Raw genomic sequence first — 13106 nt, 5'->3', positions numbered from 1 at the left:
CCCTTTGGCAAACAGAATATGAAGAACATCACTCAGACATTGTTTCACAGCTCAATGATCCATTTACACAAAGACTGAAAATCTAATAAAAATACTGAAAACATTACAGTCTTTATGCTCAGCTCATGCAAGCAGAGAAGCAAACCAGTGAACAATAGATGAGTCCTTGGCACTTTAAAGGTAGCTTTCCCTCTACACAATACAGGAACGTCTTTAAGAATTGTAAAACTAATGCAAATATTAAACTTTAAACATACCGTAAACGTGGTTCACAACTTACAACTTCGGCTTTCAAATGCAAAACTCACTGATGTACACAGATAAGATACTATAAATGGTGTTTTAAGTGTCTGCAAAGGTGCAACAAATGGAGAAAAGACATGATTCTTCCCATCTTTGGTCTGCTCATTTGAACAAATAAGGGAATTTAGTTAATTCTGAGCGACTGATAAAAACATGGTAACCATGTAACACACGGTTACAATAACAAACAGAATAAATTCATTTTTGGACACTGCTCCTAATAGTCTTCATGAAAGACCAGATTTGCAGTGTTTGCTGTGACTGATATACTGTAACTGTTTGCAGGTGTTGGGTTTTCACACAAGTATTTTGTCCTTATTTTGTCCTTTGTACTGTATTATAGAAGATGATTATATTTAATTTGATGCAGTGATTAGCAATAATAGAGGGATGACAACTCCAAAAAATATTCTCTAAAAGGAAAATTATCCTAAATGGATTACATGAAGGATCTGTTTATGTGCTCTTGTAAAACAGTTTTTTTTATTAAAGTCACAGCTAATTGATATTAGAGTAAACAACATTTTTTGCTGATTTCCATAAATCAGTTTTCTATTAGCATTCTATTATACATTTCATGTGTAATCAATTCATGCATTAGCATTTTTGTATTAAAAATAAATGATTCTGAGTTACTGTATGTTACAAAGGGTAAAGTGTTTTTTTAAGCTTTGCAGTAGCCTATGTTTTATCCCTTTTGGTATAAAACACTTTGCCTGCACTGTGATGTATATTTCTGTCATCGGTAAATGTCTTTGTGCGACATTTTTTTGACATTTGACATTCTGGACAAGCTTGTTCAGCGCTTTTCGTACTTGAATGAGAAAATGGTCCATTATGTCTCTCATTCAGCGCTATATTTTAAATTCCCTTTTCAATAAACTTGTGAACTGTCTCATGGTTTTTCCTTGTCTGTTGTGGTTTTGCCCACTGTTATGCATTTTGAAAGCGCCATGTTTGCCATACTGAAATCAAATGTGTGCGAGCTCACAGCTGTGAGGCCATACTGTCCTGCACAAACGACACAAACGCTACTTTGGTTAACCAAGCAGTATAGACAGCAAATTAAAATCCACAGCGTTTTCAAAACACTTTGAACAAACCTTTGAAGAAATGGTGCTAATGTACTGTATATTGGCAAAGCAAAAGAGAAACGTTCTAAGACCTAGTTAGAAACAGGGCAGCAGTTTCACAGGGTCCTGTCCAATACCTCTTGTTCTTCTGCAAGTACAAGGCACTGGTAGTTCTCCTTTTATCTTTTGTGCGCTGCAGAGGAGGGGGCCTAGAGACAGGTGTGATGAGGAGAGCGTCCAGCAGAGAGGGCGATAGCACAGCCCCCGAGAGTCTGAAGAGAAAGTTCAAGGCATTCACAGGAAGAAAAGGAAATGCACGAAAAGAGACTGAGATGAGGAGCTGAGGCACGGCAGAGGATGTGAGAAAAGCAGTTCTTAGTAGCCTAGTAATCTTTCCTTGACATTTTAAGGTTTTTCCTCTTCTGAAGGTGAAACATCTGAAGCCTCTGAACATTTTTTTTAAAACTCAGTGGCACACAATCACATAGGCACAAATAATCTGAACTGGGAAGGAGCTAGGCGGGGTGAGGTTAGTATTTATGAGGCCTGCATCCACTTGCACAAGATTAATGAAGCTTGGCATTAATGATAAAGCCAGGAGTAGGGATATCGGTGTTGCACATTGTAAGGAATATCAGCAGGAGGGGACTGAAAGAGCTGTGACAGCATGTGGGAGATGTGCTACTGTTTCAAGAAACCTTGCTACTGAACATGCTCTTCAAACCAGTGTGACTGTCACTCACAGAAGGGGCAGTTTCTCTACCTAGCTTGAGTGCGGACAGCAGCAGAAATCGTGGCCGCTGCTCTGTGGGCCTGGGAACTCAGGTTCATGGGAGGTGGGCAGGGAGCTCTCCTGGGAAGAGCTTCTAAAGGGTTGGACAGCAGCTCCTTCCTGGAGCAGAACCCGGACAGGACAGGCAGAAACAAAGATCATCTGGGTAATTCTGTGCAACTGCCAGGAGTTATTTCAAATGCACCTATTTCACTCCAAGTGAGTACAGACAATTGAAACAATGGGTGTTGTTCGAAAACAAAGTCCAAAATTTCCATCAAATAAAAAAAGGAAAATATAAAATTCTAAGAGAACAAATTAAAATATTGGGAGACAACTCCTTCCTTCTGTCTAAAATGTCATAAAAAACAGAACTAAAGGAACTGTAAGTAGCTTTTGGATGTCACTCTCTCTTGCTTGGTTTCTCACAAGCGGTTATGAAGACTGAGGACAGTCTGCACTGAAGCTGCACCGCTAGAATCCGAGTCCTCACATTTTGTGTATCATTAACCAATTAACCGAGTTTTTCAAAAACAGCCTGGACAGCTGTGGTTGCAGCTTAAGAAAAATTCAGGTATTTCTGAAGCCGATGGAACCCATGTGGCTCTTCACCTTCAAGGCTGTTTGATTGATTTGGATTTTCTCCAAAGCAAATTACTTTTGTACCCATTTAGACATTCTGAGTGAAATTACTGACTAAAGGGAACAACAGTAGCGTCCCACCTTTGAGTCAAACCCAAACCTTTCAGTCCTGAGGAGAGGGTACTGACCACTCCTCCACACTGAGCACCTCAACTGCTCATTGCATTGTTTTTCTTCTAATTCCACCCTGTCACATAGACTATGTACAGTAACACCCATTTTGCAGGGGATATTAACATCTGATTGACATGGGAGAAGTTATACATTAAATTTCCCATGTACTGTTTGGCATGTTACCTGTATAAGATGTCAAAGTAATCAGCCAAAACTGATTCTGACAGTAACATGAAATAAGGTTCCGTTTGTGACCAATTCTCCCCAAACCAGGCTGTTGACTAACCACTCAGACAGGACGGGTTATCGGGACACAGGGAGATTGCCTTTCACCTCGGGGTTTACCTCACAGGGCCTGGGGAGAGAACAGGCCTTGCTGCAGCTGTAACGGGACTTGTTTGTGTTGGAACAGACGCAGAAGAGCTGGAAGGAGAAAGGACAGAGGCGTCGTGTGAAGTCGGCAGTGGAGACCAGGCTGGGTCAGCCGCAGGAATCTGGAGGCCAGTGCTCACCTTGTGCCAACCAGTAACAGCTACAGTACGTACTGTACAGCATTTAACATGAACACGGTGTTAGGGTGCAAATAAAGCTATTTACTGTTTTCATAATATCAGTGCTTGTTCCACAAGTGACTCAGTGCTTGTTCCACATAGTGTGGGACTGGAAAAAGAAAATTATCTTCATTTTTGGATATAGTTTTTTTTTTCATTATGTCAACCTCATTTGCTTGACACAAAACTGTATAAAACCGTTAGTATTTTCTTAATAAAATGTACTAATACAAAAGGCTCAAGGTTGAAGACACCAGTGCCACGGGTGCATGAGTGCACACAGCATGCTTTGTGATTAAGGCAGTACCTCTGGGGGGCCGAGGGAGCGGAGCTCACAGATGGCAGCAATCCGGGAGCGGAACACAGCGCAGATAATTCGCAAGTCTGAGTCGACACTGAGCTTTTACTGCCACCTGCTGGTGAAGCAAGTGTACTGCCAGCACTAGCAGGGGAAGTAGACGTGCCTGGACAGATTTGTACTAAACTTGCACGTATGCCTGCACTTCTTCGTGGGGAAAAATGAATAAGATCAAAAAGGACAAGGTTAAAAACATGTTACAAGAATCTTAAACTGTAATCACACATAAATGATTTAAAATTTATCATTCAACAGTAAATTTAACAGATGTGACCTGCATGACTGAGGAGCAGACCTCTGTTATTTGGTTAACTAGTGATGGTGTGCGTAACGCGATAATGAAACTAACAAAAACACGTGTATAATATAATCATTCGTTTCTCTTCTTGCTCCAAGAAACTCAGGCACATTTTTCAGATTAATATATCTATTCCGCTGTTCCCCTGGCATTCACTGACTCGTCACAATATACCAAACTACTGTATGTTCGACAGCACTTGAGAAAAAGGTTTGTTAATTTTCCTTTCCTCATATCCCAGCCCTGCCGTGAGTGAGCAGCCTGTCTGAGGAGGCAGTAGTGTTCACACCAGGCCGCCTCGCCTCCATCCTGCTTTTCACGCAAATGCAGCAGCATGTCAGAAATAACACGCTCATGCCTTCTGGTGGTAAGCAAATGAGAAATCACACTAGACTACAGCTATTAACACTCAATTTGCTCATAATTATGATTGCAATTAAAAAAAATATGCGAGCTCTAATCTCTTTTGAATATTCTCAGTCTGAACTAGGAGGAGCAACAGTGAGAGAGCCCTGCTGTCAAACTCAGTCCTCCACAGAATCCAAGCGTGAAAACATTACCATGCCATCAGGCTGACAAGCGACTTGCAGTACATACTGTACAGCAGGAGAACGGTTTACAATGTATAGCTGCCTGCAATTTAAAAATGCCATCTAGCAAGGGGTGACTACAACGTTTGGGGTGCAGATAAGGACAGCGAAAGTTGTGTTGATCTTTTTTAGAGTTTAATGCAAACTTAGGCAAAATGAAAAAAAAAGGAATTCCGTGAACATTCCACTCCATTACAATATCTGGACATTTTCTGTCTGGCAGCTTTCCCACTAACATTAACAACATGTGGAACAAAGAAAGCAAATTGTACCAGGATTAATGACAGCCTGGCACCCCAGACACCAACCTGTATGTGGTGTCTTTATGTTTTGTTGTTTTCTAGGGGTGACATAGCAGAGGAAGTGGCGAGACAGGACGGTTTTGGGTAATTTGGCATGATGTCTGTTCACAGAGGAGATGAGCCAATCTCTCACACTGGATTTGCCAATGATCTTGGTAAGGGTTGTTGAGACAGAATGGTCACCTTTATGGGACAAGGTATTCTGGAAAAGTTTGTACCATGTGACAGGATTTCACTAAAGCTCGTTCACTGACAAACATGAAATGTGCACAGTCCTGTCATCGTCACGGTCATGGTAAGAGTGTGGGGCACAAGGGCATGGTGAAAGGATTGTACTGCTCAGCTCTGACAGACACAACCAAAATCAGTGCTGTCCAAAACACTGGCCAATGGGAACAGAAACAGAAAAGAGAACAGCAATTCTCTCTGATGTGAATTGCTCATGAAGGGGTTAGTATCTTCTCTCTAGAACCTTTAACGCATCCTCTATGATCTATGGGAAAGAGCAATTTGGGTAAACAGCATGCACCACTTTTTTTTAAAAGAGTTTCTGAGATATCTACAGTATGTGCAATGCGTATAAGGGAAGCAATTATCTTCTCTTGAAATGTCTTCTGGGGTTTATGTAGTATTATATCTTGGAGCAAACCCATCTCACCTACTGTAAATTGTATGAGGCAAAGCCTAAACAGCCAAGCAATGCAGAAAGCTGTGGAGTTTTAAACCTGTCTCTAATCAAACCACATTTTGAAGATCTCTCACTTTCCAGAAGTCATTTTCAGGTGTCAGAGCTATTGAGTGTTGGCAGAGAAAACACATAATACTTAGTTCTTTATTAACACCAAAATCCTGATGACTTTCACAGTTTAAATGTATACATACTGTACAGATGTAAATGAATCTAAATCGAATGCATTAGGTAGAAAACCAAACAAATCTCTCCCAGGCTGAACTAGAATGGGAAGCTACCTGTTTGAGACAGGAAGCATCCTGGACAGTGTAGCTATCTGACGACTCCCCTTAAGAACCTGTGTTACTGGAGGGGGGTGTGGAGCGCACTTGGGCAGAGCCTCCAGAGGATTGTCCAGGAACTGGAGTCTGAAGAGAAAAGGCGTCAGGAGCAATAGGAAATGTGGATGAAGCAGCCCAGCACAGATGGGATAGATGAGCTCCACACCAACACAGGGCAAATCCCTTCCCTTAAAAAGCCCAAGTTTCTTTTGAACGGCTGTCAGTTCAAAGGAAGAGTGACACTGATCGGTTACTTTGAATCCCCACAGCAGGCAGAGAGTCTGTGCTTATATAGTAGAAAGTCATATAATGAGGCTTATGCACATGTACTGTACAATATGTGTCAATGATGAAATGGTCACAGCATATTTCACCTTACCAGTGGGAACAGCTAAAGGAAGTAGTTCACATTTCAATAAATAAATAACATTAATAAAGCTGTACCTATGGTGCTCCTTGTAATATCACGAATATGCCTTGAGGAGCACAAAGAATAACGTCATGATCCCCACTGTACTGCCTGTAACACCATTGTTTTCATTTTTCTCGTTCTAGAAAACCTTACATTTCAGGAGAAAATGTTTGTAAGACAACCAATACGAAGTCTCATGCTAGATAGGTAGTGTGAGCTTTTCTAAAGGTCAGTGCCCTACTTTATTCCATTCTAGTATAATATCTGCAGCTGTAGTCTTCAATTGAAGAGATAACACATAAGAGCAACATACACAAAACAGCATGCTCTTGATCTTATATACTGTATATACAGCAATATTACTATTGTTAATACTATTATTGTCACCATAATTTCATTATTGAACTGGTGAAATGTTTACAATACCTTTATCCTTAGAAAAGCATTCAAAAGTGATATTAGAAGCTTGAAAATAGAACAAAAATTCTAAAAATGCATTAGAAATTGCTCTCTACTGCTGAAGGAAGATAGCATTAACATGCCTTAGGAATTGGCAACAATAGATGCTCGGTCTTATCTTCTGAAATGTAAAGCTTAGAGCATTCAGCCAGACAGCAGCAGAAACTGAAGTCATCAGCCCCTAGACAGACCCCTCCAGCCTGTTTCTAATGCAACACTTTGCGGGCATCCGTGTCCTCATTGTCAGGCAGATACGAAAGAGGAAAAATCAGACAGATTTCAGAAAGCTGATAAGCACGTTCTCAGTGGTCTGCATCTCTACGTGAAACAGTGCTCTCTGACTACAGTGGCTCTCTGGAGAAGTGGGGTGACCTAATCCTCGCTCCATAGCAGGATAGCAGTGGACACTCAAATGCTACTGCACTGCAGAAAGAAGTCCCAGTGCGGTACTGACTAAGATTCTTACTGCTGCATGCTAGTGGGCACCTCTCAATGGGACATTTGTGCTTTACCTCACTGGAGAGCTGAAGAGGAGGAGGCCAGCTGGCTTTTGAGACAGGCTGCTGTCAGCTGCATTTTCAAGGGCCAGACTGCTTGTTGCTCCAGACACAGGACTGGACACAGCAAACAGGAACACAATACAAAACAACCTATGTTGTTACAGAGGGTACATTCTTCAAAGCTCCCAACAACTTTGTGCCGGTAGGCTAATGTAAAAAAAATACATGGTATAAATACTTAATATCCCTCCAAGCATTTCTATATAATAGCATTTTGTGCAGATTTGCCTCCTATTTTTTGTTTGAAAATTGACACTATACACTTTCCCCTGGGCCAGGAATTGGTAGGAGACAATAAAAGGCAAACATGCTCTGGGGCATCTAAGCTAAACACAAGGGAAAACAACAGAAATACATTATTTATATGCCAGGGGCTGGGCTGAGCAGTCTACATTACAATGACGAAGTACTGTCAATAAAGGAAAGGCAAAATGAATGTAAAGAAGGCATGCTGTTTCCCATTTAATAACTCGTAACATTAATGGGACCTTTGCAGACCTGGACCATGGGAGAAGAATACTCTTAAGAGAAATGATACACTTAAGAGCACGTGTTTCTGTACCTTGCCTTAACTTCTAGCAGAGCAGCCGGAGGCGCAGACAGGAGACAAGGCTCCTCAATGGTCTGTGTGCCAGCATACTGTGTGTGAGCACCCGCAGAAGACATCTTGCCATCCAGGCCGTTCGAGAGCCGAAAAGCAGGATCAGCTCGGTCAACATCAGAGGGCTCTTCGACATGTACATGGCTTTGCACAGACAAAGTCCACTACAGTAAAAATGACACTACCAACACTGGGACAGCAAAAACGTTTCTCTGTGGATCACAGGAGGCAGTGAGGTGATTAGGAGAGGGACACTCACACTGTGCTCAGAACTTACACCTAGGCAAAGTGAGGGTGGTGAGGGTGTGTTTCCTATCACAAATGAAAATTCAGTGTCTTCTGTCCTCTTAGGGTTAAAGGTCTTGTTGATTTAAACCAGTCTGTTAGAGAGCAGAGACGTGGAAAACAACCAACTACCAGGCTCACGGGCCTGCTGGGCATTTCTGACTACTACTTGTAATTTCTAATATTTGTTTTAGGCAGTTTACTATTTCCAGCTGAATTACTGTGTGTTTATTTCTAGAAAGTAAAAGCCTCTGTCCAGGAAGATAGTGCCCATCTGAGATGAGCACCAGCTCCTGTGATGTTGCAGATGTTTTTTTTTTTATCATTGAGGATTTTATTTCAGATGGTAGTTCAGCAGACAGAACCAGGAATGTTTGCCAAGCACATTGAAGCGCCTTCAATGATAAATTCGTACATGGGCCATTCAGTTAAGATAAGAAGGAATTACTGCAAGACAACGTGACATTTCATTATGACAATATTATACATGTGTAGCTTTAAACTACTGACTGTCTCAATTCTTTGCTTATAGAACTCTTCTGTGTATGAGCGCTGTATGAATGGCTTTCCAGTTAACATGCTGAGCCACACTTCTGTTTACACTCAGTGTCAGAAAATTGTCTATGCTTTTCTTCATTAAAAAACAAATTAAATTAAAAAGCACTGGCCATCCGTGCATGAAAAGGATTTTATTTAATTTACTATCAAGCTTAAATGAAGTATTTCTACCCATTTCTATGAGAAACATTTTGATATATTTTCAGTTTCGGAAGTTGTCTTTTTTTGAACAAACAGAAGGAGAAAAGCAAGGCTTCATTTTACATTGAATATTTTCATGTTGAAATCTTAAGAGCAGATGCTTCTGTACCTCAGAAAAGGTGAGAAATTCTTGTCAGAAAAGAAGAAAATTTTAAAAGGTCAAACGTGATGTTGATTTACAGTCTGTCACCAATAAAATGTGAGATTCAGAGAAAGAGACTTTGTTTTTTGAATAATTATTACAAAATTGATACGCAGGCTACAGTATCTCAACCAACACCACATTCATATACCACAAAATCTTTAAAGGTGTAAAGGGAATGTACTCTACATTGAAACAGTATGATACAATCCTCATTAAAACAGACAGCTGCAGCCTCAGTGCTCTCAGTGGCATCACGCAGAACAAGCACAAGAGGGTGTGACACTGACAGTACAAGCAGCAGTGCAGCGTGCTGAGACTGGGGGGTGTTACTGGGAGTGATGGGCCTGCGAAGTTACCTGACCGTTCCGCTGTCCACATTGAGCTCGCTGAAGGAGAGGTGACCACTAGGGTCAGAGGGAAAAGAGGAATGAGGTGCAGTGTGGAGCCATAAAAAAGAAAAGGATGAGACAGAATCAAAGACAGAAGAACAGGAAGAGAGCTTCTGGGAACAAGAAAAACTTTATTTCATTCCCCCGCGTTTAATAGACAAGAATCACTAGTATAGTACAATATATTACAGGTGGGAAATTCAACCGTCAGTGTTATTAATTACTGGACAGCAGCATGCATCTGCAGCACATGGGACAACACTTTAAGGATGCAGCCCAGGAAGAGAGAGTAAAAAAAACAAAATCAAAACAAAAAAACTGTGCTTAAAAACCATTTTTTAATTTTACCAACAGGGCATCCTACTCAGTTCCAGACCTTATGGAGTTTCTTTCCAACCGGACTCTATCTATTGAAGTAGTACAGCAAGTGTAATTGTGTAATTAACTGAACACTATTCGTTATTTTTCAACCTCTTCCAAAGCTGAATTAAAATACACACTTGATTTAGGGCACAGTAGCTACACAATGTTTCACTGGCCTGCACAGACCAAGAGTTAAAACTTCTAGTCAATTAAATAATAATACGACTCATTGTGTCACCAAAGTTTCAGGGTGGAACAGTAACAGAAAAACCCTGCAGTTCTTCCGGGATGTGAGGTTGATACCCTATTTGACATCAGTCAAAACTTAACAAAAAGCAAATAATCAACTGTCCTTTACACCAGTACACACAGACATGCACATACCTAATTGCTCCTTGACTAACAAGGAGGCAGTACCTCTAACTGGATAGGAGCATGATTGGAGACACAACAGCCAGAGCTTTCACCCCTACAGCATCTTTCACTATATGAACTAAAATAAAAAACTTTTGTTTTTCTGAAAAACAATATTGTTTTTAGATTGGAGAAAAAAGAACATGAAAAGGCGTACTTGTCAAGAGACTTTAAAAGAGGGTTTCCATGCTGTAAATGTTAATCATTCTCTCTCCTTTTGCAAATGCATATTAAGTAGATATTTGTACTGTTCAAATGAAGCAAAAATATAGAAACTGTGACTTTTTGACCCTTGGTATTTCACAATTCCAGCTAAAGTGCTATCCATCAGTTCTTTTGCCGCACAGTTTTGCAGGATATCTTCTGCGATGTCTAATATCTTTAACTGTCATTCACAACAGCCAGAGTATTCACTCCAATGTCCCTAAACTACCAGCCTTGTCCATAGCACTTTCACAAAAAACTTTGTTTTTTCAGATTTTCAGTTTTTTCTGATCAGACAGATTTTTACTCCCTGAACAAAGCAGAAAAGAGGGCACTTCTTCAGCATTGCATGACTAATTGATACCAGAACTTCACTGGATTCATTTCCTAGAGGAACCCAGCGACGTTACAACACCGCTCTGAAACAGGTTGCACACTCTGCACGCTCATGTCCGCTGTGGGGAAAAAATGTCTTTTCATCTGTCCTTTGCCTGCATGTTTCCAAGCTCTGAATATAACGTCTGTTCACACTGACCTAAAAGGGCAAGATTGCCTCTGCAGTTTTCAGGTTTTAGAAGACCAAAATAATCTGTACATGCTTTCTGTCCACACAACATGCCTAACACCCTCCTGACTATAGTACCTCCAAATCTCCAGCAAAACTCATGCTGACCTCCCCTGTGTCACCTAGGTCTCAGGTCACTTTCAGAAAGACGTGGTTTACAGATGACAACACATCAACATGGGGCAAAACTTTTACACTATGGAGGGGCTTTCAGAAAGTGTAATGTTTATTTTCATATATATTGTATAGAAGATTTTATAAGATGTTTAAGTACTGTATGAATTAGCTTTGAACCACAAAGTACAGAGTTATTTGTAGGAGTTCAGATGCTTAAAAGCACAACATTTCTAACAACTTGTACTGGGTAGCTTTTACTGGCATGTCCCTGTTTTTCTCTCTAAACCACATCAGGCTCTAATTTGCCTCATAAAATCTGGGAACAATGTATGATATAAGTGCTTGTGAGTAATAAGGCAACTCCAGAGGAGTAAATGTTAAAGAAATACCAAATTTCCATCATAAAAAATATAATAAATTCTTCTGCTTTAATGATTATGTTTTTTGTTAGGATGAAACTTTTTTTTGCTGTTATGAATTTTAACAAGGAACAGGTCTCAATTAATGTTGAAAACTAAAGACTAATACTGTCAGCCAAACTGTATTAATGTTGTAGAACATTAATAACTAGGCACTTACATACTACTTAATGCGCAGTTTCCTGCTTAACACAAAGTCATAACTCAAGACATCAGGCAAGAGGAAGCAGGGAGGACAACCAGAATATACAGAAAGCAAAGCACAGGGGGACTACTGAACATTGAGAACCCTCGCAGAGACCCCATGGTGCCAGTCACGTAGCTTAACGTACTTGGGGCCGATGATTTCAGTGTTCACCTTTTCCCTGGACAACCAGTGAGTGGGATGAGGAACAGAAGGAGAAGAGGAGACAAGAGAGACGAGTTAAACCCCACTTGAAGTTTTTTTTTTTTGGAGGTGAGTTCCACTCAGTTTGCATGCAGCAAGCCATGCAGTCACTGTATTGGGTTCCACTGTTCCCTTGACTTCATCAGCAAGGCCCAGTTACAGGAAATTTTAAGGTCATTAACACCCTTTCAGAATCCTACAGCTTCTGATGCTTAAAATGCTACAAGCCTGGCTCATGGTACCACTGGTTTATTTGTTCACTACAGTTTACTGCCAGTGGTTGGCATCACTCCTGAGGCTGGATGTCAGACGGCATGTTAACAGTTGCATAGATGGTCAGCTGAGAATCGTAAATCTCTGCTGGCTGTGCAAACGCCAACTTCACAGCACTTTCAGGAGCTCTGAAATGCCAACCAGGAGGTGAGTTCTTCTGTATGTGAAACGAGTCCATGAAATGTGAAATGTTAAAGTCTGCCTAAGGGCAGCAGTCACAGTGTGGTCTGCTCAGAGTGAATAAGCCCATATGTCAGCTTTTACACTTCAGAAGCTATAAAAGTTTCAAAATGCTCCAGTAAAAACAGGAGCAGAATATTCAGCACATTACTTCCTTCTCAGCCGTTACTTCTTGTAAAAAAAATCAGTTCTTGAAATACCATGGAGGATTGGAATCAATAAACAACATCTAATGTTACTTAATTTAGTCAGGTTGAGAGTCTGTGGTCATATTTAAAATTGTTTGTGCCAGAAATGTTCCAATAAGAAGAGGATTAATATACATCAGTGAAAACCACAAGTTATTTAGCCAAAGAAGAAAGTTAATATTCTTCCATTACAGTACATCACTATTTTTGTAAACCTCAAAAGTTCTTAACATTTATGTCTTCTGTCAGCACACTAAGAGCTGAAATTCCCTTAGTTCCCACCTCTGTTCCAATTCTCAGCTACATCTGAGACTGACTACATTCCTGGTGCAGATCACTATGAAAAGTCATCCTTGAATTCTGACCACAGT

The 13106-nt window shown here is 40.6% G+C and overlaps 1 protein-coding gene across 11 annotated transcripts in view; it reads right to left on the bottom strand.

The window, feature by feature from the left end:
• Positions 1-13106, bottom strand: part of LOC148838161 (PDZ and LIM domain protein 5-like) — a 126748-nt gene that overhangs the window by 26233 nt on the left and 87409 nt on the right. For 6 of the 11 annotated variants that reach the window (XM_088910847.1, XM_088910850.1, XM_088910846.1 and 3 more), the window contains 9 exons: positions 12039-12071; positions 9592-9639; positions 8008-8190; positions 7398-7499; positions 5973-6101; positions 3763-3960; positions 3250-3327; positions 2140-2268; positions 1514-1648 (listed from right to left, as the gene is read on the bottom strand). In XM_088910847.1, the coding sequence (XP_088766973.1) occupies positions 1514-1648; positions 2140-2268; positions 3250-3327; positions 3763-3960; positions 5973-6101; positions 7398-7499; positions 8008-8190; positions 9592-9639; positions 12039-12071 (1035 nt within the window). The remainder of the gene's footprint in view (positions 1-1513; positions 1649-2139; positions 2269-3249; positions 3328-3762; positions 3961-5972; positions 6102-7397; positions 7500-8007; positions 8191-9591; positions 9640-12038; positions 12072-13106) is intronic. The other 5 variants (XM_088910853.1, XM_088910852.1, XM_088910851.1 and 2 more) reach the window with 5 other exon arrangements.

Source organism: Atractosteus spatula, chromosome 3, assembly GCF_055471065.1.
Source record: "Atractosteus spatula isolate fAtrSpa1 chromosome 3, fAtrSpa1.hap1, whole genome shotgun sequence".
Taxonomy (NCBI): Eukaryota; Metazoa; Chordata; class Actinopteri; order Semionotiformes; family Lepisosteidae; genus Atractosteus; species Atractosteus spatula.
This window is presented reverse-complemented; position numbering and strand designations above follow the sequence as displayed.